The sequence below is a fragment of the Phasianus colchicus genome, chromosome 9 (genome assembly GCF_987193195.1).
Source record: "Phasianus colchicus chromosome 9, bPhaCol1.hap1.1, whole genome shotgun sequence".
Lineage (NCBI taxonomy): Eukaryota > Metazoa > Chordata > Aves > Galliformes > Phasianidae > Phasianus > Phasianus colchicus.
Genome location: NC_143444.1, coordinates 14,537,029 through 14,564,034, shown reverse-complemented (window position 1 = coordinate 14,564,034; position 27,006 = coordinate 14,537,029). Strand labels below are relative to the sequence as shown.

General features: G+C 39.3%; 2 protein-coding genes across 4 annotated transcripts; one reads left to right on the top strand and one right to left on the bottom strand.

Annotated features, from left to right (window-relative positions):
- Positions 1–13,282, bottom strand: DBT (dihydrolipoamide branched chain transacylase E2). 2 transcript variants are annotated; one of them, XM_090146241.1, is made up of 11 exons: positions 13,011–13,282; positions 8,619–8,742; positions 8,374–8,449; positions 7,069–7,250; positions 6,060–6,187; positions 4,255–4,498; positions 3,597–3,763; positions 2,580–2,657; positions 1,726–1,917; positions 1,484–1,555; positions 1–627 (listed from the first exon to the last, which is right to left on the bottom strand). In XM_090146241.1, the coding sequence occupies exons 5-11, from the start codon at positions 6,147–6,149 to the stop codon at positions 460–462; spliced, it is 1,011 nt and encodes a 336-aa protein (XP_090002367.1). In that variant the 5' UTR covers positions 6,150–6,187; positions 7,069–7,250; positions 8,374–8,449; positions 8,619–8,742; positions 13,011–13,282; the 3' UTR covers positions 1–459. The 2 variants fall into 2 exon arrangements, with proteins under 2 accessions (XP_090002367.1, XP_031470549.1); XM_031614689.2 differs by lacking the exon at positions 13,011–13,282 and adding an exon at positions 12,675–13,003.
- Positions 13,229–21,750, top strand: RTCA (RNA 3'-terminal phosphate cyclase). 2 transcript variants are annotated; one of them, XM_031614694.2, is made up of 11 exons: positions 13,234–13,472; positions 13,544–13,644; positions 14,999–15,142; positions 16,633–16,756; positions 17,200–17,258; positions 17,774–17,915; positions 19,224–19,348; positions 19,492–19,550; positions 20,150–20,244; positions 20,652–20,756; positions 21,120–21,750. In XM_031614694.2, exons 1-11 carry the CDS (start codon positions 13,428–13,430, stop codon positions 21,216–21,218), a joined length of 1,098 nt encoding a protein of 365 aa, XP_031470554.1. In that variant the 5' UTR covers positions 13,234–13,427; the 3' UTR covers positions 21,219–21,750. The 2 variants fall into 2 exon arrangements, with proteins under 2 accessions (XP_090002368.1, XP_031470554.1); XM_090146242.1 differs by lacking the exon at positions 14,999–15,142 and having other exon boundaries at positions 13,229–13,472.
- The last annotated feature ends 5,256 nt before the right edge of the window (positions 21,751–27,006 follow it).

The window sequence follows — 27,006 nt, the reverse complement described above, 5'->3', positions numbered from 1 at the left end:
TTACAGCAGAAGCATAATAGGCATTTTATTTGCATTTAATTTTGCATAACTTCTTTTGGAAATGTTGATATTATCTGTTAAGATAAATTTCTTTCCAACAAAGAAGAACTGTGCGTTTTTACCTTCAAAATGAGTTAATCTGATTAAAAATACTACAGGTATAGATCAGTGATTCCTTTACACCAGTCTTACAATCATATGTACTACAGAAGGCAAAATAAAGACAGTTCATCACCATATTCAGAAGTTGTGCCATGACCTATTGACAGCCTGCTGTAGAAGAAAATACAGCATTACTAATTAAAAGAAGTAACAATTAATTGATAGACTGATATTGAGAACTTTTAACCACATAAAGTTATTATACAATGAGTAGCAAAGGGCATGTGCTAGCAAAGCCAGCTTTTGTAGTTATTCAGTCTAACACAGTTTAAAGGCATATTCTAGCCATGATTTCCTTTATTTAAGGTCTAGCAGCATCGAAGCAGGGTTCTCCAAATAAGATTTCCAGAGGTTAGAAAAACGGGCCATTGTAGCTCCATCAATAATGCGGTGATCAGCTGACCAGCTCACATTCATTATCTGTGCTTTAAATACTTCACCTTTTCCATTAAATCGAGGAAGAACCTAAAAACCAGTGAAAGGAGGTAAGATAAAAGTAGAAATATTAAATACTTTCTTTAACAAAAGCGCATTTTTATTGTTATCTAATATTTTTGCTAAGATAGACAGACAGCAGTAGCGTCATTTAGAAATGAAAGAGCTTCCCATTCTTGTTTCTGTGAACCTACATAATGAACAGCAATATCCACTTTCCACCATCCCAGATATAGAGAAGTCGTGAAAACTTTCACTGATCCAGAAGCTTTCTCCTGAATAATTACTTGCACTTTTAGTGCTCAAAATGACAGTTTTCCTAAAGCATTCCTGAAATGAGGCTCATAGGAAGACCATGTGAAAAGTATTTTTAATTGATATTAATGTCATTTCCAGCATTGATCTCAACTGTCTGCATTAAATAGTTAAATACCAAAATACAGAAAATAAGAAACTGCCATGACCACAGTGTCCTGTATAGATTCAGCCATCTGGCTCATAAAGCTAAATACTATTACAATACTTTAAGTCTCAAGTTTTTCCTTAATCATAGTAAGACTGCTATTGTCACGTTGCAAAAACTTAAAAAAAATATATGTTTATGTTGTTTGCTAATAACTAGAAGATTAAATACAGACCTAAGTGAATGTTAGAGAATTCTAGAGAAAAAGCTGAAACTTTGGCATAAAAGATTTCAGCATCTCTGCTCTCTGCTTAGCCATCTAAAAATACCACAACACTTTTTAATCACAAGCTAGGCACTTATTTAACAGAAAGAAGTCAAGTTTATATTAAAAACAAGCAAACACATAAGAACATTTTCACCGAAGACAACCTTAGTTCACTAAAGTTAAACACTCACATTACTGAGACAAAGTCAGTATACCTGTATCTTTCCAAGTGCTCCAATAGCAACTTCAGGAGGTAGAATCACTGGTTTGGCATAAGTACCACCAATCTAAAAAAGAAAATGCCAGGGATACTAGTTAACAAATAATTGTATCACTTATTTGAAAAGCTTCTAGCAGGAATTACTACTCATTTTGTTCTTTGCATATTAAACTTTTATTAAGGTGTTCACTTCCAATGCAGTTTTCAGATGCAAGTTCTCATTTTTCTTGTACTTACTGTGCCAATATTTGAAAGGGTGAATGTTCCCCCAGTGAGGTCATTTGTTCCCAGTTGGCCGGCAGAGCCCAAGGCTTGTAGGCGATTTAATTCAGAAGCAATCTCAAAGATACTACTGACTTGAACATTTTTCACATTTGGGACAATTAAACCTTGTTCTGTGTCCATAGCAACTCCAATGTTGTGAGAAGCCTACAAAAAGTTTCATTAACCAGACATTAACAGAAGCAGTCAACACAACATGCGTACTTGCTAGAAGGAGTATGTAAGGATTCATCTGAGTGAGTCTGATAAAACAGCACAAAAGAAGTTTTACTAACTATATGTAAATACATACACACACATATACACATCACTTAAGAAAATAGACACTTCTTTCTAGAAGTATCTGGCCAGCATCTTGTACAAAAATTAAGTAAGTTTTATCAAAACTGAGCTTAAAATATGATTTAAATACATAATAGCTGAGAGTCCAAACTGCAGAGTCACTGTGCCATTACTAAAAATTACTGTCTTTGGATTTTAGATAATATCATTACAATTGCTTCGTCTGTCTTCAGGGGAAACCAGGAAATCACTATAATAATACGCATTTCTGGGAGCAAGCTGAAGAGAAAAAATGACTTTAATTAATCAAACCACTGAAATAAGATCTATATTGAATGAAATCTAATCTTAGACAGAATCTGGATACTTAAATTATTTTCCAGCACACCGCTACAATTATATACATTTTATAATATAATAATAGAATTGTATATAATATAATACACAATTGCCTCAGACATTCTGAAAAGCCCTCACCAAATGTTAGTTTGGGTTTTGCTCACAACTTTTATCAGTAGTTTACAAACCTTGTAGGTGACATTTTGACAGCTTTCATCCAAAGAAGCATTAAGAATGGGATACTGCAATAATCCCAGAGAAGCTGCCTGTTAAACATAAACAAAAAGATAGATTCTTATACTCGATAACTCAGAAAAGTGCTCAGAAAGCAAGGAATACTGGGAGAAAAATGAGGCTAATGATCTAGATTTTCTTAATGCAATCAAATGTGGCTTCAACTCTCCCACATGCTCCTTGCATGTTGATATTCTGTTATGATGACAGTAACAGAAGGAAAAACTTTACAAAAAAACAAACACATGTCAGACAGACATACAAAAAGTAAAAATAAATTTCTCAAGTTATTTTCTCTTCCGCAATTAGAATTCAATATCCCAAGAAAAAAGTTAGGATATTCCACAGCAACTTCATTCTAAACTCTCCAATTAGATAGTCATTTTAGGGAACAGTAATTCCCCCTAAAAAGAGTGAGCAAAATAAGTACTTGACACTCCAGTTGAAATAGCATTATCAGAAATTTTAGATTAAGCTATGCATTCAGCCTTCAGTGATGACAGCAACTGGAAATGAAACCATGACAACTACTTGAGTACAAGTGTTTCAACCAGAGAAGGCATATGTTCAATTCATCTGAACAATATAAACATACTCATTCATCTGAGGGATTCACTACCAACAACAATTACATGGCATTTTAAGTGAGATTGATTTTAATGAAGGTCACCAAAACTATCAATTGTTTCTGAAAAATGTTTTGTTAAAATTACACACACAGTGATGCTTACTCACTTACTGCGTCACGCTGCAACTGCTCTTATTTCTCCATTCACATATTATCTAACCTAACTACAGTTCCAACAGTAAATTGATAAACAGTGCATTAAACAAGAAAAGCTGATGTCTTTCTTGTGATCTGTGATTTTTTAGATGATAGAGTGTGATCCAAACTTAAAACAATGACCTATCACTAGATTTTGGTAAAATCTGCATTAGTACTCCATATAATGTTCTGCTGCATTTCTTACCTTTATGAAGAAAGGCATAAAGGAAAGCTTAATTCCACGACTTTGTGCTAAAGGTTTGAGTTCTTCTCGCAACTGAACAAGTTGAGTCAAGTCAATCTCATCACAATAACCAAAGTGAGGGATCTTTAAGGCAGCACTCATAGTCTTTACCATTGCCTTGTGAAAACCTGGAAAATATTCACTGACTTCTTACATGAACAAAATTAACTCTTGGAACTGAGAGTGAAATTCCATTTATTTGAAAATTAAAATCTTTTATTTTCTTCTTTCAATGAGATTTTTTCTTATCTCTGTGTCTTCTATTGTTTCTCTGAAAGAAATTACTAATGCCTCTGCTACTAATTATATAATGACTCAAACTGTAACAAATTCACAAGTGTTTCTAAATTCCAACCTGTTTCAGAATACATTTGAAGAAACATGGGTTAAAAATGAGCAAGTGCAACTTGCAACCAAACTTCATCTGACCAAAATATGAACAATTATATCAGAAAATAATAACTTTATGCAACATCTTCTTGCAGAGAGCATGTTTTCCTATTTCTCGCATAAAATAATAAATTGAAACACTCCCATCAAATGGAGCCATTCATTGAGTTACATTCACCAGTAATTCGCTGCAAACAATTTCTCAAGATTTTTGTATTTGATGATTTACCTGTTATAGGTTCGGTTTTGTCTTTTCCTGAAAACACAATGGGTCTGGAAACAGGCATTTGAATTTTGCGTGCTTTGTCCTTTGGAGCAGTTGGCACTGTCTCTGATTTTGACAATGGTGCAATAATTTCAGCTTTTGGTGATGGAGGTAGGATAGCTCCTGTTTGTTTGGCCAAAAAATTGAGAATGTCTTCCTTCAGGATTCTGTTATCTTTCCCTGTTCCAATAACTTCGCTCAATTTAATCTGAAAAGTATGTAACAAACTATGACACTTTCTTTACATACAATATATATATTTACAGCAATATAAGCATTCCTATACTATGAAATATGGTTAACAGTTACTGATCCGACATATCTGCCATTTTATTTCCCTTTCTGTGACCAACACTCCTGGCTCCTAATCCTTGTTAATACGGTTAGCATGGAATCACAGAATCTTTTGAGTTGGAAAGGATCTGTAAAGGCCATCTAGCCCAACTCCCCCACAGTAAAAAAAAAAAAAAAAAAAAAAAAGGGACATCTACAGCTAGATCAGTTGCTCAGAGCTTGGTCCAGCCTGACCTTGAATGCCTCCAAAGACAGGGCGTCCATCACCTCCCTGGGCAACCTTTTCCTTCCCTATTGGCATCTTGAAGGTCCTGGGCACTCAACCACCCAAAATGAACCCAACCAACCCACCACAGAAGAGGGAAGCTTAACAGGACATGGAGCACAGTCTGTAAAGTCAAGCAGCTGCAAGTCTTAAGGGGGAATCTGGAATGGACCCACTGCTGGACAGCAAAATATGTGTGTGATCCATGGTGCTCAGGGACACCTCCACTGAGGTATGCTTCCTCCAAGGATGGAAGGAGTGACTCATATTCCTTTACATCTTCTACAAATCCAGATTGTGACTGTTATATTGCATGCTAACTATTAATATTTTGGCTTGACCTGGTTCAGGTGATTAGAACAAATACTGAGTAAACTGTATACTACACTATAAATAAGTAAGTAAGTAAATAAATAAATAAATAAATAAGATCTGTCCTACGCTAATTACAAAAATTTGGTGAACTAATAGTGCTTTAATTGTAATTACAGCTTAGTAGCACCTCCCTACCCAGGATCTCTAAAGAACCCATCTGTCTTTGTAGCATCAAGTGACACTTTCTGTGCTTTATTAGGTATGCAACATTGTTTGAATCACATAAAAGGCCCATAAGACATCTTAATTGCATACTTAAAGGAGGAACAGTGAATACTACTTACCTCGTTATTATTGGATCAGTAACAAAGTATTAATTTGAAGAGAGTTATCTGTCATTTAAATTTCTCTATTTGTTGTTTTATTTTTCTCAAAAAAAAAAAAAATGCACCATAAGCTTCAAAAAACAGTGGAATTTATAGATTAACACAGAAAAAGAATTAGAAAAGTCCTTAAAGGACCATATAGTCCATTGCTTGCTCTTACATAAGTCTGGGGAACAGAGCAAGGTAGCTAAAGCTGAGATTCAATTTTTCCCTACTTCCTGCTCTGCCCCATGGATCCATTCCAATACTTGCACTGTTTTTCAGAAACCACCATCCTAAAGCAACATAGCTGCATTTTAAGCCCACTAATTCTTTTCTAAATTGCCATAATCATCAGAAAGCATAATTATCTCCATCTCTACAATGGAGATGGAGTTTACACATTTGAAATATATTCAAAAACAAGACGTCCCTCTCTGTACTATCCTCTAATCCATATCCTCTCAGTCAGTCAAACTGGTATATAAAAGAGGGATAAAATGTGACAAGACGTAATTCAGCAAACTTACATTGTTTTCCATAGCAAGACGACGAACTGCAGGCGTTGCTAATGTTTTGTGACCTTTTATCTCCTGGTGTGTGTGTTCCTCATGAGACATAGCTGGTGTTTCAACAACATCTTCTTCTGGAGCAACACCTGAAAGCAAGAAGAAAAAAATTAATTTTGTTAGGTTATAAGTATTTGTTGAATTTCAGAATCCACTTTAAAGTTTGTAACTCAGGCACATGTTAAATAGGCAGATGAAAAAAAAAGGCAGAACAAAGTCTCAAATTTCTTACAAAAACTAACAAAGGAAGTATTAGCTAGCCCTCAAAATACTTGATATTATAATACTGATGGTTAATAGTGATCTATCCTCTCCCTAGGTATCTTGGTGTTTCTACACATGCAGTTAAATATAGGCCCCTCAGAGGAAAGGCTGCACATGAGTAAGCGACAAGCCTTTCTGGAAAAGGTACCCAGAGCTCTGTTAAGAGCAGTGTTGCCAGCAGTCTAAGAAAGGTGATCTTTCCCCTCTACTCAGCACTAGTGGGGTCACATCTCAAGTACTGTGTCCAGCTCTGGCCTCCCCAGGACAAGAGAGAGATGGAGGTAATGGAGGGAGTTCAGCTAAGGGCCAACAGAGATGATTGAGGGACTGGGGCATTCCTCCTTTAAAAAAAGGCTGACAGAGCTGGGACTGTTTAGCCTAGAAAAAGATGGTTCTTCTGATGAGATAGATGGATCTCATCAATAAATATTTGAAGGGAGAGTGTAAAGAAGAATACAGCTCTTTCAGCAACATCCAGTGTCAGGATGAAATACCTCCTAGGCACAAACTGGAACACAGGAAGTTTTGTCAGTGCACAAGGAAAAATATTTTCGCTGTGAGGGTAACTGAGCACTGGGGCATGCTACCTAAAGAGTCTGTGGAGTCCCACCCCTTTGGGACATCCAAAGTCATGTGAACATGGTTCTGGGCAACGTGCTCTAGCTGACAAACACAAAACGTACAGGAGAAAAACTGCTTACAATACCTTTTGAAGCATCAATTTCAATGTCCACAAGTGGTTTTCCAACATAAGCTATTTCATCTAAATTGTAATGGAGTTTTCTAATGATGCCATCATAACGACTAGTAATAGTAACAGAAGCTTTATCGCTTTGCACTTCACAGATGCTATCAAATTGAGAAACACTATCACCTTCTTTTATATACCTAAGAGAAAAGACACATGCTAGTATAAAATGATATAACAGTAAAAACCTATGTTGTGTATTCTTCAGATTAAGTTCAGTTATATACATCCTCATAATACAAAATGCATTCTGGATAAAGTGACAGATTATACAGTGGACACATTTGCTGTATACTTTCCACCAGTTGCTCCAAAACCACTTGTGTGAAATGACACATTTCAGAATGCTATCACATATACAATTTTTACTATTATTTCTTCTAAGAAAATTTTTTGTGACAGATTATAAACCACCTCAAAAAAAAAAAAAAAAAAAAAAAAAGCCTAACTTGGTTTAAACCTGAAGAAGGTCTCTGTTTCAAGTTGTCAAGACTAGTATATAATCAGTTTCAGAAAAAAATCTAGAAGTGGGAAACTGTCTCCTGTACAAAGAGATATTTCTCCTGTTGTACCTTTCTTACTCAGAGTGCGGTGGCACCCTGGCACAGGCTGCCCAGAGAAGCTGTAGATGCCCCAGTTCTGGAGGCATTCAAGGCTAGGTTACATAGGGCCCTGTGTAGCCTGATTTGGTGGGTAGAGTCCTGCCCATAGCAGGGAGTTAGAACTAGTCTTTACAGTAACTTCCAACCCAAGCCTTCTAATGCTCCTATCTGTACAAAAAGCAAGGCATTCCAACACTGTCTTTCTCTACTTGACACCTTGATTTTGCTTAAACCATTACTTGCTGCCTTTTTAGGAGCAATTTACATTTTTCTATCAAAGTAAATGGAAAAGGGGTAAAGTAAATGGAGAAGGATAAAACCATGTGGATTCTCTGGAGTTGTCATTTTTTCTAAAGTTCTAAAGCTCAGCCTAGATCTCCTCTAAAAACAATAATCACTGAAAGAATGCCTCCATACAGGTGCAGATAGGACATCCCATTTCCTCTACCTTTTCTATTCCCAAATATAACAGATCACAAATAAACAAAATGTAAAGGTCACTACATACAAAGGTTCAAAATGTGGAAATCAAAACTTGAAAGACTTCAATAGTAGCCCAGAAAACATACTCCCTGAAATAACTATTGATACTTGATAATTACAGATAGCACTTAAACTACTTGCAGATTTCTTAATGTATTTCTAAGAAAACTGAGCTTACCATTCTTTCACAGTCACCTCCGTAATACCCTCTCCAATATCAGAAAGCTTAAACTGGACAATTTGGCCACGTGAAACTTAGAAAACAAAAAAACAAGGAAAATCAGCTTGCTTAATATTAAGTGTAAGACATCAGACAGAATAATCCGAACACAATAAAAATAGCTAAATACCAATTATATACAAGCCACTAACATAACATTCATAAAAGAGCAAGTTGAAATATTTTATTATGAAAAAGATTACCAGCAGATGTTCTGAATAATCGCTGCTGATGACTAAAGTTGAAGGCAGATTTGTCAAACACGCACGCATATTTTGATTTTATAAAGCGGATGCTGCTGCACGATCTAAGGTGGTGAACACAAACCTGGGGGAAAAAAGTCTCAAGTGTTAAAACATTAGGCTGAGAAGACAGAGCTCACTTAACATTAGTGATGCAACAGTAGTTATCAGAGCATGTAATTTCTATGGAGAATTTCTTAGGAAAATACAATCATAATGAATACATACTGAATATATAATAACCATTTAACTGACATGAGCTTTGGCCTGTCTTTAACTTCTTTTACTGACACAACACATAGGGAGATTAAAGCCACAATAGCTTAAGAAATTAACAAAAATCATTACAAGATTTGATAAGAGATTCATAACTGCTACAGCTTCTCTAAACAAGTAGTTCAGCCAAGACACACACACAAAAAGCATAGATAATATCAACTACATTAGACATCTGAAATACTCTCATGCAGTGTGAATGCTGTAGAGTCCTGTAGACTGCAAGAAAAAAAAATCAGCGTGTTTTTCTTTGCCAGCTCTTATTCCAATCAAAAGCTGATCAGAAGTAAATATGGGAAAGGAAATTCACAACAGGGGGTACAGTTACCCTTTTAATTCTGTTAATATAAAGGAGATAGGCATCTTTAAATAACTTCAATTGCAATTATATTCATCCAGAAATCAACTTAAAAGGTCATGAGAATTTTCTGAAAGATTCTTGGTACAAAGCTGTATGCTTTAAAACATCATGTAATCAGTCATGATCTTGGTCAAAACAAAGGCAGTAGCACTTGCATTGACATAAACAAGCATTTTATCATTAATTTCATCAGAAGTTAGTTCACGCCCTTTCTTATTTAGTAATATTTCTTAAATCTCACTTAATTCTGGTGTTATGGTGCCTCGGGTGATGTCAAGTTAATAAAAATAACAAATGATCTGTAGATGCTATCTCTAATTAATTTAGAGATTAAAAAAAAATAAAAAAATAACAGGTGCTACAATGTACCTCCAGTAGCTCAAAACTGTAAAATTTAGAAATTATCTTCTCAGATGAGCCAGAAAACAGGACACCTGTATGGGAAAGTTCATTTTAACTTACTTTTTTAATATTCCTTCAAAAAATTTCAGAGCACGTGAAGCTTGCTGATTCCCCTCCCACACACCCCATCTGTTGAACTATCTGATTTGATATTATACTTTTAATGTGCAGATTATCCTGAAAGCTGTACAATTCTGAATTGACTATGTACATGTTTTCTGTATTATTCCATCTAGCATTGATAGTTATATTTAATATCACCTTTCCTTTAGGAACAAATATTTACACAAAACAATCTCCAATAGAGGACACAGCAAAGTCACACTGAGTTACTTTGCATCTGCCTGCTACTAAGATTGCATCCTTTGATCTAGAGCAAATATTCTTCTAATTTCTATAATGAACAAACAGTAAATCTTTTGGGGCATGATTGGTCTTGCCCACTTAGCTCGCTCAGAGTCGTGCCTTTGGGAAGAAGTCTATTGCGCTTTTCTTAATCGCTTACCCTAAAAACTGACTGCAGGCCTCAGCACAAAATGTTGTTACACAGTATACAGGTGATGGATTACCTGACGGAGTGTCCACCCTTGACTGCAGTAGTTCAGTAATATTTTGATCTGTGACTGCCTATTCTGAACGCTGAAAGACAATGCCAAAATCATAGTAAAACACTCCACTATCTTTCAGCTTAGAGGTATAAGCTTCTTAAAGGCTTTTTTTTTGTAGGTTTCTTGTCAGTGTTACATTTTATAATGGTGCAGAGCTTAACAGTTAGAATTGATAACTGTTGTCAGTTTTGTTACAGATCTTTTTCAACTAAGCAGCTCACATGACAGATTTTATTATAAAAAATGACTAAAAGTCAAGTGAAATGCATGGAAGCTGTCAGATAATCACTGGGCTGAAGCCAGTGGGATGAGGTTCAACAAGACCAAATGCTGGGTCCTGCACTTTGGCAACAACAGGCAACATTACAGGCTTGGGGCAGAGTGGCTGGAAGAGTGTAGAGGAAATGGACCTGGGGATATTGGTCGACGCTGGGCTGAACATGAGCCAGCAGTGTGCCCAGGTGGCCAAGAAGACCAGCAGCATCCTGGCTTGTATCAGAAATAGTGGTGCTAGCAGGAGCAGGGAGGTAATTGTACTTCTGTACTCAGCACTGGTGAGGCTGCATCTTGGGTACTGTGTTCAATTTTTGGGCTCCTCACTACAACAAAGACATTGAGGCCTTGGAGTGTGTCCAGAGAGGGGCAACGAAGCTGGTGAGGGGTCTGGAGCACAAGTCTTATAAGAAGCAACCGAGGGAGCAGGGATTGGCCAGTCTGGATAGGAGGAGGCTCAGGTGAGACTTTATCACCCTCTATAACTACCTGAAAGGAGGCTGTAGTGAGCTGGGGGTTGGCCTCTTCTTCCACATAGCTAGCAAAAGGATTAGAAGGAATGGCCTCAAGTTGTGCCAGGGGAGATTCAGGTTGGATGTAACTCTGAAAGCTGGAATGGGCTGCCCAGAGAGGTGGCGGAGTCATTGACCTGACCCTAACGGTGTTCAAGGAACATTTAGACATTTTATTGAGAGACATGGTTTATTGAGAACTATTGGTGATATGTGGATGTTTGGACTGGATGATCTCATAGGTCTTTTCCAACCTTGGTGATTCTATGATTCTATGACACTCAGACATACTTCAGCCACAGTGTACGCTGTGCTCAGAGGCAAATGATTCCACATCAAAGACAATCTTCTACAGAACTCTTGACTTGCTCTCCGTATCAAATTGTTTACTTACACTGGATTTGTTCTGCATAATACTTTCTACTTCCAATTATGCAGTTACCTATATGCTAATTCAACATCCTCCTCAATAACAGCACCATGACATACTCTCCAGATCACTGTTCTCTCCTCACCACTTAACACAAGAACCTCAGGCTCCTTTCTTCCCCTCATCACAGTGTAACGCCTCCACAGCCCATCCTCCCTCCCATCACCAGTAAAAGGGTTTGCAGGAATACTGAGAAAAAATATAACATTTCAGAATTATGATAACCATCCAGATTTCTTGGATATTAACACTGCTTCACAGCAGGTGGTCACAAGAACCAGTGCTCAGCAAGCATCACAATGTGCTGCTGGAAATGCCTACCATAAACGGCCAACTCCAAAGAACACTGTTCAGCATCCACACTGATAAGATGAACACTCTCATCTCATCACAATGCCCCTCTGAACGCAAGAGCAGATGGTATGGCTAAGAAGACTAAAAAGAAGCTCCTATTTCCAAATTCTTTGATTAGTAAAGCAAGTTACTCGCAGCCTAAAATCCAGTAATTACAAGAATAACGTCTTCATGATGGCATATACTCAAGAGATTATAAGCATCCAAAAGAGCAACCAGTGGACTCACCTGCTGAAGCACGGTGAGGCACCTGCGCAGTTTAATTTACAAGTACGCGGGTTGCTCGGATCCGGGGAACGCCTGCTTCCCCTTCTGTACCAGGATCCCTCGCTACACCAAGGGACTGATGCACGGCCGCAAGGCAGCAAAACGTTCGTGCAGTCGGACAAGCGAGAAGTAAGGCAAGAGGAGGACGGCAGCGGCCCGTCACGGGAGGCACGGGCTCCTCTCGCAGGAAACGCGGCCAGAGGGAACGCAGCGAGGTGCGGGAGCGCGGGCAGTTCCTGGGGAAGCGGGCACGAGCGGCGCCCGACCCCGCGGGGACCAGGCCGAGCTCCGCGAGCTGACGGGCGGCGGGGACACGGCCAGCTCCGGGGGCACGGCTGAGGCCGGGCCGCGCGGCCCGGAGGCCGGCTGAGGGGAGCGGTCTGTCCCCGCGCGGTCCGCGTTCGCACAGGCGGGGCTGCCGCTCGGTGCCGGTAGGAAGCGGCGGGGACTCGGGACGAAGGCGAGGCGGAGGCGCCGCGCACCGCTTTCGCCGGCGAACCGAGCCGGCACCCGCGGGACCCCCGCTACCCTTACCAGGCGCCCCGCGGTCCTGCAGCTGCTCCTCAGAGCGGTCACGGCCGCCATCTTCGTCCGGGCAGAGCAGCCCCACGCCCCGCACACCTCCCACCGAGCGGCCAACCCGCGCGCGGCCACGCGGGCCGCAGCCAACCAGCCGGCCCGGGGGGTGGCGGCGGGGGCCCGGCTGTGTGCGGAGCGGCGGGGCGCCGCCTCAGGGCCGAGACGCGCCCGCGGGGAGCGGCGGGAGGCCGTCACCTGTCGGGGTCCCGTGGGAAAGCCGCCGGCGTGCCTCGGCGGCAGAGGAGCGCGAGTGGCGCGAGGGCCGGCCGCTCCCGGAGCGCCGTGACCGACCTCCGCGTGGTTCCGTAACGGGCCCCTCCGGGGAGAGCTGCTCGCTCGTAAACGTGACGGCTGCGCTCCGGCCGCTCTCCTGCTTCGGGCGGCCGCGAACCCGGGGCAGAGCTCTTCTCCGTGCCGGGCCCGGCAGCGGGGCGGGAAGGCTCCGGCCCCTCCCGCGGCGCGGCGCCCGGGCGGTGGGACCCGGCGGTGCTTGACGCGGCGGTGCCGCCCCCGACGCAGTGCGGGCGGGAGGCTCCGCTCTGCGCCTGCTCTGCCGCCGCCCGGCACCGGCACCCGGCGGCGCGATTCGCTTCGCTTTCCTTCCCGGGCGCGCTGCTCCGTCGCGCTCTCGCCGTCCTCCGTGCCCGGCCCGGATCGCGATCGTACGGCGGGGGCCTCCGCGAGAGACGGCTCCGCTGGTTGCCAGCCATGGACGGGGACAGGGTGGAGATAGACGGCGGCATCATGGAGGGGGTGAGCGCCGGGCCGCGCCGGGCTCGGGCGGGCCGCGCCTTGACGTGCCTGACGAGCGTCGTTCCTTGCAGGGCGGGCAGATCCTGCGAGTGTCCACGGCGCTGAGCTGCCTGCTGGGCCTGCCGCTGAGGGTGCGCCGCATCCGCGCCGGGAGGAACCAGCCCGGCCTCAGGTAACGGCCCTGCCGAGCCCCCGCTCCGCCTCCCGCGCCGTCCCGGAGCAGCGCGGCAGTTCTAAGAGGGCTTTTTCAGTCAGCAAGTTGTCTGTGGCTCGCTTCCTCGGAAAGACTGAGTGTGGAGGAGTCCCAGGAGAGCCGCCCGCAGTCAGCCCCTGCGCGCTCCCTGTGCCCGCAGCGCACCTGCACCTCCCCGGTGCCGGCTGTGCCGGGAGGGCAGAACTCGCCCTGGCCCCACCTGTCGGATCTGAGAAGTATTCTCTAAGGTGCCAAACAGCTCGCATGATCTGAGGCAGAGTATAGTTAAGATCATATATTGCCTCCCTGAGGTATTACTCACAGAGATACAGCGTTCTGTGTTAAAGACCTGTGCTATCTGTGTGTCCCAGAGCAGTCGTTCTCATTTCGATGCCACCAAACACTTCAGACACAGCAGTTGTGTTTCTCATCTTGACTGAATAATCGACCTTCTTCATAGGCCACTACTCCTCTTTAGCTCCGTTAGTTTCTTGACTAACATCACTAGGCTTTAAATGCATCCAGGAGATGTGTGAGCCCTGAGGCAGTTAATTTGAGCTTACTGTCTTGCTTAGTTAAGCTACTGCTTGAAAGCAGTCTGTAGGGCAGTATATACCTTTGCTTGGTTAGGTTTATTTCGCAGTGGATCTTGTGTAAGGAAATCCAGATGTTCAGGTGAGCTTAGCTGTCAGTTAGTAATGTGCTGTACTCTTTTAACAGCCTATAGCCCGGAGAAAGTTAGAAGCTACTGAACACAATCATACGTTGTAGTCCTAGTGGTGTCCTCAGAACATAATGAAATAGTGAGGTCACTCTGGAGGCATTGAGTTTCCTTGCACAAGTGAAAAAGGAAAGCAAAAAACAAATTGTTGCGTTTTTTCTTTCTTTTCTTCTTCTTTCTGTTTAAACCTCTCAGACAAATGGAAGTGCATGCACAGTAGAACTGCTAGCTCTTTCCTTGGAGCTTGGTTGTTCAGGATTGCCACCATTATCCCACTTGCCATTATCCCATATTTTCTTTCAAGCATTTATCCCATTAAGATAATGACTCCTGCATCTCATCTGCCTGGCTTGACCCACTCTAAAGTATCCTTCCCACTAGAATCCTAAAAATTCCAGAATGGTCAGAATGCTGCTCTGTTGGCACCTGTGAAATGAGGAGAAATACTGTAGGAACCAGACTGAATTTCTGATCCTTGTTTGAAGTCTGCGATTGTGCTTCTTAGTTGATGTTTAGTGTTTTTTGTTTTTGTTTTTGTTTTTTTTTTTAATAATGTAAACATCATTTTAGTCTGCTTGCATGCATTTTTAACTTAGTATTTGTGATGTTAAGGCCTCAGCATCTGTCTGGATTGGAGATTGTTCGAGATTTATGTGAAGGGAATCTGGAGGGCGGAGAAATTGGCTCAACAGAAATAACTTTCACTCCTGGGAAGATCAAAGGAGGAACCCACATAGCAGATACCAAAACAGCAGGGTATGTCTTTGTACATGGATAATGACTGGCAAGTAACTGCTCTTAACTGCTCTTGGTAACATTAAAATCATGACAGATTAGGTTTTGGTAGCTTTACAAATCTCACAAAAGAGAGGAAGAAAAGAACACTAACACACGGCTGATGAGCCATAATCTTTGCTACCTGATATATGTGGCCAAAGGACCAGTAATGTAAGTAGGATGTGGATTAATAAAGTACATACAAGTGGAAGTTATAATGATACATAGGTCAAACACTTGATTAATGTTAACTAAAAACCAGATGCCCATGCATTTAAAAATGTATCTTATTTTCTTACATTTGTACTTCAACTGTTGACTCAATGCATCAAATTAGATCAGTATCTTAGAAATTGAAAATATGAAATTGTAAAATCATTACCTACCTGTTGTTGAACAAATACATCAATATTAATTTATAGATTATACAGTAATATTGAATTGATCCTCTTAATCTAATAAAGTCAAGTTAAAGGTAGTACTTACTCATATGATGGTGTTGTAGGAGATACTGGTCTGGGATCTTGGAATACATTCCATCCACTTTTTTTATTTTGTCCCTGTGTTTCTTCTGTATTTCTGTGTTGGATCATTTGTTCTTGGAACCTGTTGAAAAAATGAGTGGAATAGGTTCAGCTAGAGAAGAAGACTGGTGTGAACTTGGGAGCATAAGCTAGGTTAGACACAAGTGAAGGTTTCCTTTAAGTTAAGAAAAACATGTTTCTGAGCTGCTACACTTTAAACAACCGAGCTGATGTCTTTTCTATGTCTTAAACAACACAGAAGGGCTGTAATAGGCAACAATATAGAAGGATTAGTATAAAAAAAATATGGCTCACAAACATTTGGAGCTTGTTTAAGAAAAAAACTTCAGTGTAGTGGCAGCTACTATTTTTGCAATTTGCAATTATGTTAGAAACGCTCCTGAGATAACTTTCATTTTGCTGAGCAAATTTAGTTTTGGAAAATATATTGGAAGGTTTTTTTTTATTATCTATGTAACGTAGAGGGTTCAATTATAAAGGAGTCACGCACTTCAAAGCATATTTTTTGTGCCCCTGAATTCTCTTGTGTGAGATGTTGACCAAATTCTAGGAAATTTTGTAGGTTTTTATACAGTTTATACCTAAATAATTATTAAAATGTTAAAATTGCTGCTTAAGCCTTCTTCTTTTACTGCCTGCTATCTAACCCTACATTTTCATAGTACTGTCAGTATACTAAGTAAGCTACATTACTTCTATTTTAAACATACAGTTATTGTAAAACAAAAACTTTTATACGTAGGGTTGCTAGGGATATGAAGTTTTAGTTTAGCAAATTTTAAACAATAATATGTTTACTTTATAAATAATGTTAAAAATCAAATACATAAATGCTCTGTGAAGTCATTTATTTGCCTCTGGCATGTAGTGATTCTACATGGATTCTACATGTGTGACATTTGAGTATCTTGTAATTCCTTCTAGGAGCGTGTGTCTGCTGATGCAGGTAGCAATGCCCTGTGTGCTGTTTGCTGCTTCCCCATCAGAATTGCATTTTAAAGGTGGGACAAACGCTGAGATGGCTCCTCAGATAGACTACACAATCATGGTAGGGAAAAATTCCTTTGGCTTGGTGCATCTTTCACGTGTGCATATGCAGTGTAACTTTTGTACTTCTGTTGATCTTACTGCAACATGTAATTGCACAATTAGGCGTGAGAATATTAAACTATTTATGTATTGGATATAGAGAGCAACCAGTGTATAATGGAATTCCCCTGAAACAAAGATTTTTGTTTTTGCTGTTAGTTACTAAATGTGAATTGTTAGGAATTTATCTTTCTCTTTCCATAAAAGAATCCTTTAATTCAAACTATTATTCTGAATAAAGTATAAGGAACTTGAACTTGAAATAAGCTGCATGGATGAGATTAACTATTTTTTTTTAATAACATAATTGAAATGTTTGTTTTGAACTTTTTTTTTTTTAAACTGAATACAGTAGTGCATAAAAAAAAAACTCTGTGTTTTTATATTTGCTTGTTTTTTTAGGTTTTCAAGCCAATAGTTGAAAAGTTTAATTTCACATTTAATTGTGACATAAAGAAGAGGTAAGTTACAGGGCCAAGAGACAAAAATAGGCCTTACTGAAGCAGTGTGTGAACCTGGAGGCACACAAGGTGCCCTGAATCTACTTGTGGGATGAATTTATAATTCATTAACTAAAGCGTATTAGCTGCCCCAGTGTGTACCATCACTGTATGATGAATGTGATACAGTTCTTTCTTGTCTTTTTCCTCACTGTTGAATTTTCAGCTGCTGTTTTAATGTTTCCTATGAATTACCCCTCAAGGGAAATTCATGCTGAATAGACACTCCATTATCTAGCTTTTTCTGAGGTGCCAGTTTCATATAGTGTTTGGTGGTTAATAAGGTGCTATGAGGTAATGCTATTAAAGAAAAGCTTGCATTATAAACATTTCTAAGATACACAAACAAAATTCATATGTATGGTAGCAGAGAACATAAAAATGTATCACAAAATTTATGAGGAGGCTCCCAGCTGTTTTCTTAGTTTCCTTGTGATCTTTGCATTTAATTATGTCTGATTCATGTTTGTACATAGGGGCTACTATCCTCAGGGAGGTGGTGAAGTTGTAGTCCAGATGTCACCAGTCAAAGAGTTAAGTCCAATAGACTTAACAGAACGTGGCACCGTGACAAAGATATATGGAAGAGCGTTTGTTGCTGGAGCATTGCCTATAAAAGTGAGTGTTGATAATAGGCTTGGTAGTATTCAACTTCATAAATCTATACAAAATTGCATGAATGTAGCTTGTATACTTCTACTGTTCCTGTATTCTGCAGTCTTCCACATGCAAGCCAAGTAGTTGTATTAAATTGATTTGGTTAATCAGGCTGTAAAATAGAATTTTGGACATCTCTAAAATGCACTTATTGCTTAGGAATGTGGTAGCAGCTAAAACAGGAGAACAGTATAAGCAACTTCCTTCATATAACTATTAAAAAATATTGAGTATGTATTGAAGGGCATTTTATACCTATGTATCATTCACTTTTGTGTGGATTATCTTAAAACTGAATCAGTAGCTTTCTGTAGTAGATTTCTGGGTAAACTCCAGTGAATTATAACAGAGAGAGGTCAGACAGAATCACAGAATGGCCAGGGTTGGAAGGGACCCCAAGGATCATGAATCTCCAACCCCCCTGCCACAGGCAGGGCCACCAACCTCCTCATTTAATGCTAGACCAGGCTGCCCAGGGCCCCATCCAATCTGGCCTTGAACACTTCCAGGGACAGGGCATCCACAACTTCTCTGGGCAGCCTGTTGCAGTACCTCACCACTCTCTCTGTAAAGAATTTCCCCCTGACGTCCAACCTAAATCTCCCCTCCCTGAACTTAAAACTGTCTATGTTTACAGGGAATAAGTAGTGAGATCACCTCAGGGTTCCTTGCCACACACAGCCTCAGAAGCACAAAAGGAAGGGAGAGGAAAAGGGTGTTACTTTTTGAAGAGCTGTGGAGTGGTGGTTTTGATCTTAAGATCTTCAACCCTATGAATATTGGCTACAGTCTTTTTCTCCCACTGGATTGCAGGGATGGGATAAGCTTCATCTCCTCCCACGCACCTTGTTATTGTTATTTTTTATTATTGTTATTTCAAATATTATCTGTTAGAGAGTACGTAGTAGTTGTTGCCAGTTTGGTGTCTGGTTGTTTTTGTTAATTTGTTTTTACAGTCTATGGTCTTGAGAAAATCAAGACTAAATTAAATCTTTCTCCATATATATGGAGAAGAATTACTGAAATTTCTACTGCTATTGGAGCTTCTATATGCAGCACTGTAATCTGACATTTGTTCATTATTAGTGGGAAAATTCTCAGAAGAGATGATGCTAAGTGCTTGCCTGTAGATGTATTGTAACAATCCTTCGTTTTTCTCTTTAGTCTGTTTATTAAAGTATCCACTGTAATAATTAGGCTTATGATGAAAAAGTATTGCTATCATTACATCATTTAATTAATTTATGTTTTTACTTTTTATCTTGTTAGCTGGCAAAAGATATGTCAGCAGCAGCAGTGAGATGCATCAGAAAAGAAATTAGAGATCTTTACATTAATATTCAGACTGTTCGAGAACCTGATGATCAAGCCTTTGGGACTGGAAGTGGAATAATGTAAGATGAGCTCATACTTCCTATTAATGTGTGTAGCTTTGCTCGTTACTTAGCTGGTTGATAAGGTAGATCTTGATTAATTATCTGACACATAAATTGTGAGTGATTTTGTTCCTAATACATGTTCTGCTTTTTCTGTTCAGCATTGTTGCAGAGACTTCAACAGGTTGTTTGTTAGCTGGGTCATCACTTGGCAGGAGAGGTAAGAGCAAAGTATACCTCTTTCGGAATTAACTTAATATAATATTATACTTAAGATTCCTATTTGTTAATCTGTTCAAAGATCTGATGTTTTGAGCATTGTTTTTTTTTAAGTGGATGCTGTTCTGTAACAAGGGTCAGTGAAAACACATTTTAAACAGATTTTAAACTCTATAAATAAAATCATGCACTCTGTACTTCTGTGCTGCTTTTGCCTGGTGACAAAAGTGGAAAATACTTCTGGACTTCATATACATGCTCTGTAGTTTACCTGTGAAAGTTTTGTTCAGTGCTGAATCTAGATGTTTATCTAAATTAAAGGAACAGATGTGGTTTTTATCTAAGTGATTTGACTAAAATGTTTATCTGACTTTAAGTGTGGCTGACTACATGCTTCACACTGCTTAGGGGATATGTACTGTATATGATCATGTGAGCTTTTTCAAGTGGATGTTCGAGGCAAAAGTAGGGAAATAAGTTCTAAGAAGTTGATAATTTCTGTTGTTGGTGTGTTTATTTTGTTTGTTTGGTTTTTTTCCCCTGTATTTTTTACATGTTACAAACAAGTGATAGCATCCTAACTTCTTGGATTTCCATTAGGAAAAAATTCTGACAAGGTTGGCATTGAAGCAGCTGAGATACTGCTTAAGAATCTTAAACATGGTGGAGCTGTGGATGATTCTTTACAAGACCAAGTAAGGATCGTATATGTCATCACATTCATTTGAAGTAGCAAGAACATTTATATATATATTACTTGAAAATAACATAAGTCTGAACAGTGAAAGAACGGGACATAGATTTCAGAATTAGGTTGTATTTCCACAGACTACTGCGGTGGAATTAGTTAATAGCCAGATGTCTTAGAGGTTTCTGGATGCAATCACAACTTCACTAGAATTAGCAAAATACATACGCTTCTTAGCAACCACAGACACTTCGGCTTTGTGCCACATCCTTCCATTTTCCCTTCCTGCAAATCTTAGTATTTATGGAAGAATGAGTTAGTAATTTGCTTCCATTTGGCATTCCAAATATCTAGGAAGTATTGCTGTTTGTCTTGCTTGCCTAATTTCATTTAAGAATTTCATTCCCCTTTCAGCTGATCATTTTTATGGCATTAGCAAAAGGAGTGTCTAGAGTGAAAAGCGGACCAGTTACACTTCATACTCAAACTGCAATACACTTTGCAGAACAGCTAACAAAGGTGAGTCCAAAACTTCACAATGTCAGTTGTCATCCAGTAACTAAAAAGGGTGCAATTGTATAGAGTCACTCTATATTTAGCAGATACTGTGAACTGAATTTCATGATGGAGGACTAACACTGATAGAATAACAGCTACAATGTTTATATAAGAGCTTGCCAGTAGAAATTGAATATCCTTTAGAGTTAAATGCCTTTAGAATGTTTAGATACTTCTACTACTCTAATTTATTTTTTTCAGTGAAATCAGTCCAATCTGTAATATGCATAAACAAACAGTAATGTGATTATTGGGCATCAGATATTGAAGATTTAAACTTATGTATAACTGAATTTGTGATTTGTGTTTCTAATCCTGTTTCAGGCCAAATTTACTGTGACAAAATCAGAAGAGGAAGATCCCAGTAAAGATACTTACATTATTGAATGCCAAGGAATGGGGCTGATAAACTCAAACTTATAGAGCTTAAAAAGAAACAACAGGAAAAAAGGAAGATTCAAAAGCAAAATAAACTCAACATACCTCAGCGATGCATTGCACTATATTTCAATGGACATATAACATGTGAACAGTAGGATCCTTCTATCACATCCAATCAATTTGATTTAACTTCAAGGATGATAGCAAATTTTCCCTTGCTGTGCTGAGCAAATCTGTGGTGTGAGAAATGGAAACTTCTTTTTTACTATTATCAATAAAATGAGTACAGACAGGACAGCAAACAGAATACAGTGTATGTATTTGGGCAGCTGAGTGCATCACTTAGAAACTTTAAGAATTCAGATTCACCAAAATAGAGAATAACTATTTCAGTTTTGAGAAAATACATCGATGATGTATCCTTTCCCCCTTTAAGATATGTATGCTTTATTCTGTTGGATCCTTTATGTTAGGTATGTGGAATAAGGGGCACTATCAAATCTGTATCTCTGTTCTCAACTATTTTGCTTAAATTGTGTATGAAGAAATAATAAAGCAGTAGCAGCACATGAAAGCCTGGTATTTATTTTTGCTGTTACCTCAGCAGGTTGTGTTCCTAGGAGACTGATAGACACTAATTGTACAGAAATGTAATTTCTTTTCCTTTGTAGTGTAAGAATACCCCATGCATAAATTCTCTTTTACATATTCTCTTCTTATCAGTTTTATTAAAAAAACTTCTCAGGCAAGTTTAGAAAATGTACTGCGTTATAGAATCACAGAATGGCCAGGGTTGGAAGGGACCCCAAGGATCATGAATCTCCAACCCCCCTGCCACAGGCAGGGCCACCAACCTCCTCATTTAATGCTAGATCAGGCTCCCCAGGGCCCCATCCAATCTGGCCTTGAACACTTCCAGGGACAGGGCATCCACAACTTCTCTGGGCAGCCTGTTGCAGTACCTCACCACTCTCTCTGTAAAGAATTTCCCCCTGACGTCCAACCTAAATCTCCCCTCCCTGAACTTAAAACTTAAAAATTTCCCCTCATCCTGCAGTTATCTACCCTTTCAAAGAGTATGATTCCCCTTCTGTTTGTAGGCTCCCTTTAGGTATTGAAATGCTGCAATGAGGTCACCCTGCAGCCTTCTTTTCTCCAGGCTGAACAAGCCCAGCTCCCTCAGCCTGTCCTCATAGGGGAGGTGCTCTGATCATCTTAGTGGCCCTCCTCTGAACCCTCTCCAACAGCTCCCTGTCTTTTTTGTACTGGGGGCTCCACACTTGGACGCAGTATTCCAGATGGGGCCTCACAAGAGCAGAGTAGAGGGGAACAATCACCTCCCTGTTCCTACTGGCCACCCCTCTTTTGATGGAGCCCAGGATCCCATTTGCCTTCCGAGTTGCAAGGCCACACTGCTGGCTCATATTAAGTTTTTCATCTATCAAGACCCCCAGGTCCTTTTCCACAGGGCTGCTCTCAAGGACCACTCCTTCCAGTCTGTATGGATGTCTGGGATTCCTCTGGCCCAAGTGCAAAACTCTGCACTTTGCCGTGTCCAACCTCATCAGGTTCACCTGGGCCCACCTTTCTAGCCTGTCAAGGTCCCTCTGAATAGCATTCCTTCCTTCAACCGTGTTGACCGCAGCACTCAGCTTGGTGTCATCAGCAAATTTGCTGAGGGTGCACTCGATTCCGTCATCAATGTCATTGATAAAGATGTTAAAGAGCACCAGCCCCAAGACAGACCCTAGGGGACGCCGCTCGTTACCAGCCTCCACCTGGACATAGAGCCATCGATGACCACCCTCTGTCTCCGGCCTTCCAACCAGTTTCTTATCCATCGAGTGGTCCACCCATCAAATCCACATCCCTCCAATTTGGAGATAAACATGTGGTGGGGGACCATGTCAAAGGCCTTGCTCAGGTTTCATCACAAACACAAAATAATAACTATGATATGGTCTGCTCTTCTATGTACAACTGTTGCTTTTAGCTTACTAGTTGTAATAGATTTACATTTACATCAAGCTGTTGTTTCTTCTTAATGAAAGTACTTAATTCCAGATGAGATTAGAGAACTGTTGTATATATTTATGTGTATATGTACACATATTCATGTTTATACACAGCAGTGCACACAGAAGTGTATTTAGGCATAAATGTGCGGTTGTGTTATCCTCTGTTTGGGAATTAAGTAGGGAAGAACTTTTGCCAATCTGGCCTTGATCTTGCTAAGAAAGTTTATTCTGAATTAAAGGGAAGATAGAGAGATGGGTCATCATTTATTTTGCATATGAAGTACTGAGTCATCAAGTTAGAATGACTTAACCAGAAATATATAAATGCATTCTAGAAGCTTGAATTGATTTCCAGGCTTCCCCCATCTTTCAGTCTTTGCTCTAAGATCTTTTTCTTTGTTGTGACTATTGAACCCAGCTGCTAAAAGTTTGTCTTGCTTATTAAAATTAATGTGGGACACCCCCCCCCCAAAAAAAAAACAGTCAAAAAACCCCACCACCACTGGTATAAGAAAGTGTTCACCAATAATCTAGTTAAATGTCTACTTACTTTTACGTTTCTTCCCCTCTACCCACCAGAAACTAGTCCAAAAAATGGATGCTATAAATTTCTGATTTAAAAAATATTATCTGGAAATTGTTTTTACTGAGAATAGTCTGAAGGGGGCAGCAGATACCCACTGAATTATGTCTGACATTCTCAACTCTAGTTCATAAAAGAGCACTTCTCTGAATCACTTCTCTGTGCTGCCGATTTTCAGTGTTTCCTTTAGAAAGAATGTAGAACATATCTTAAAAAAAAAAAAAACAACGAAAAACAAACAAAAAATCAAAAAAAAAAAACAACAAGAACAATAAAAACAAACAACAACAACAAAACCTTGGAAAAAGGCTCTAAAAGTTGTTTTCTGTGCTTGTTTTTTTGTTTGTTCTGTTTACCTGTTTTCCTAATTCAAAAGAATTACTGCACTTGATGACTAATTTTCCTTCTACTGGAGGGATTCCGGCTGAAGGGATAGCTGGGTGCAATTTAATCCAACATCTTAATCAAAGCACTGCTAACTTTGAAGTTCAAGTGAGTTGCTCAGGGCCTTGTCCAATCAAGTTCTGAGTATTTACCAAGATGAAGATGCAACAGACTTTATGGGCAACTTGTTAACAGCGTTACTGCACTCAGTTGGCATTTAATGTGACAAGAGGGTTATTTTTGTTTCTTTCTTTCTTTCTTAAGCTGAGAGACTGTTTCTTAAAAGGAAGTTACTTTCTGCTACAGAAAACATTAGAAAGGTGTGCACAGCAACTTAACAGTTCTTCACTAGGTCTTTCAGAAGAAAACAATATAATCAATTCTACCTTACTCAGAAGATTCCTCTTTTACAAGGAAAACTCAGATCTGCTCAGCTGAGAAAACTCAGTCTGGCAGCTGAGAACAGGAAAGCTCCAGTAAGCCCAAGAACCCTAAGGAAATTAAACAAAAAATGAATTATAGACAGTTATATATCGCTGCTTAATACAGAAAGGCATATTAAATGCAGTTTGTAACTACTATTTTTTTAAAACTTCCTGCACTTTATGAATATTAGCTAATAATTATAGAGCATTACTTGAAGCCTTTTAGTTTTTCTTTCTATCAGTCTATAATCATACTGTTTTTAGTGATAAGGTGAATTAGATCACTTGTAAGAATGTATTAGCCTTTTGTTCAGGAAGAGATGAGACACAGCTTCACCTGCTCTACACATATGCACCGGGTTTTCTTATGCTAATAGGGCATATTAGAATCTTATATAAAAACTTCAGTGTGGGTGTTTATACAGCTAAGATGCTTACATTTAATAATAATAATGCTTAAACAAGTGGTGGCAATGACTCAGAAGTTCTATATACTCAAGAAACAGGATTAATTATTTCAAACTGTATCTGTAGTGTATTTACATAAAAGAGGCTTGTGTTTAGGTGAATGCAATGATCAGAGAAAGCCACTATGCTGAGACACGCAGAGACCAAAGTCTGAAGACTAAGGGCATCACATGCAGCCAGTTACAAAAAGCAAAAAATAACAACAACAAACCAGAAAATATTGTACTCTGTTCTGACTGAATTCTATTACTGTCAAAAAGTGTATCTTTGAACCTTGTGTTCTCACATCCTTAAATGTACTTCAGCTGGTAACTATTTCTGTTCTGAGCTTATGATTTCAGTCTCTTCACTAAGATGTTAGTAAAGTACTTACTGTTTTCTAGACCATGTTGAAAATGCTGCATCCAGCTTTGGACACTTTCATATAAGACATCAGTGGCCAAGGTGGTGGTGCTACATCTTTTTGAATTCAAAACAAGTCAATGTACACACAGAAAATCATTATGTTCATTATTAGAGAGAATAGGAAGTAAAATTAGTATCTAAAAATCAAGTAAGATAGGTAAACGAAAAAGCATTGCTACTACTTCCCCAATATTTGACAGCAGAAAAGTTTGTAAGGGGTGAGCTAAAACAACTAGGAGTATAGCCTTCTGTAAAATTAAACAGAACCAGAATTTTTCCTTTAATCCTGGATTTGTTGGTACATTCAGGAACAAAGTTCAGAGTTTAGGAAACCTACTGGTAAGTCCACTTAAAAGCTAAAAATCCTTAATGAGTAAAAATATGGAGAAGCTCACACTATAAGCTGCATGATTTCCAGTTTTTGTACCACCCAGACGCCTCTTGGTAGTTTTATAGCTTCTCCTCTGCCCAAAAGTCTTTCTGCTCAGTGCTTTCCAAATCCAGTATGCTAATCCTATGATGATAAGTTATCTACTAGAACAGGAAACTTTGAATCAAAAATTCTGCTTTCAAATAATAACTGAATAGATTCTCAGTTTATTGCTATTAAATTCACAGAATATCCAAATAAGTCAAAGAAGTTACTTTGAAGCAGCACTGGAAAGCACTGGCCCCATACTGAGCAGTGAATATCAACATGTGCTGACAGATCTTAGGCAGTGGGCAAGACATCAGAAACGAGGATAAGCACATGGCCCATTATGTTTAAGTGATTTGGTCATGCTGTATAAATACCTCTTACGAGAACAAGATTGCTAGCATTCTCTTCTATGTGGGAGAGTTTACTTTCATAATCAAATAATCAGATGTAAAACAGTAAAGGAAGAACCAGAGTTAAGCCAAGCTCAAAGGAAAAATTAAAAAATAATTACATTCTGCAAAACCCAGCAAACCCCAGGCCTTCCACCCATTCAAACCTTTCATCTTTTTATTACCCCCTGCATTATGGCTCTGAACTTTGAACTGCAGCTACTCAACTTTACCAGTGATTTTGCTACACAACAATTGTCTTCTGAACTTAATCAATACTGTCATTTTTTTTCTCTTTCTGTAAAAAAAAAAAAAAAAGGTAAAAATCTCTGAAAATAATTCTTAACTGTCTAATTTTTATTTATTTATTTATTTGTAATTGTTTAAATTTTTTAAAAGAAGATCAAATGCAAAAAAGAAAATATCAGATGCTGATTTTGTTGGAAGGCGAAGAAAAGACCCATGTGGCTAACTGATGAAATCATTCAATGTGCTGATTTCCTTCACTTTATTAATGATAGCTGGAACAACGTTTTCAAATTTGGCATAATACTGAAGGAAAAATTTTAAAGAGTTTGTACCTTTCAGTAGGACAGCTGAAGTAATGCACTCCTAGACATATATATATATACATACACACTTGTATTGTCTCAGTTTTAGAAGTGGCTGCTGGTGCTTCCATTGAAGTTTGCAACTATTGCAGTGCGACCCAATCCTCTAAAGCTGAGGTGCCGTAC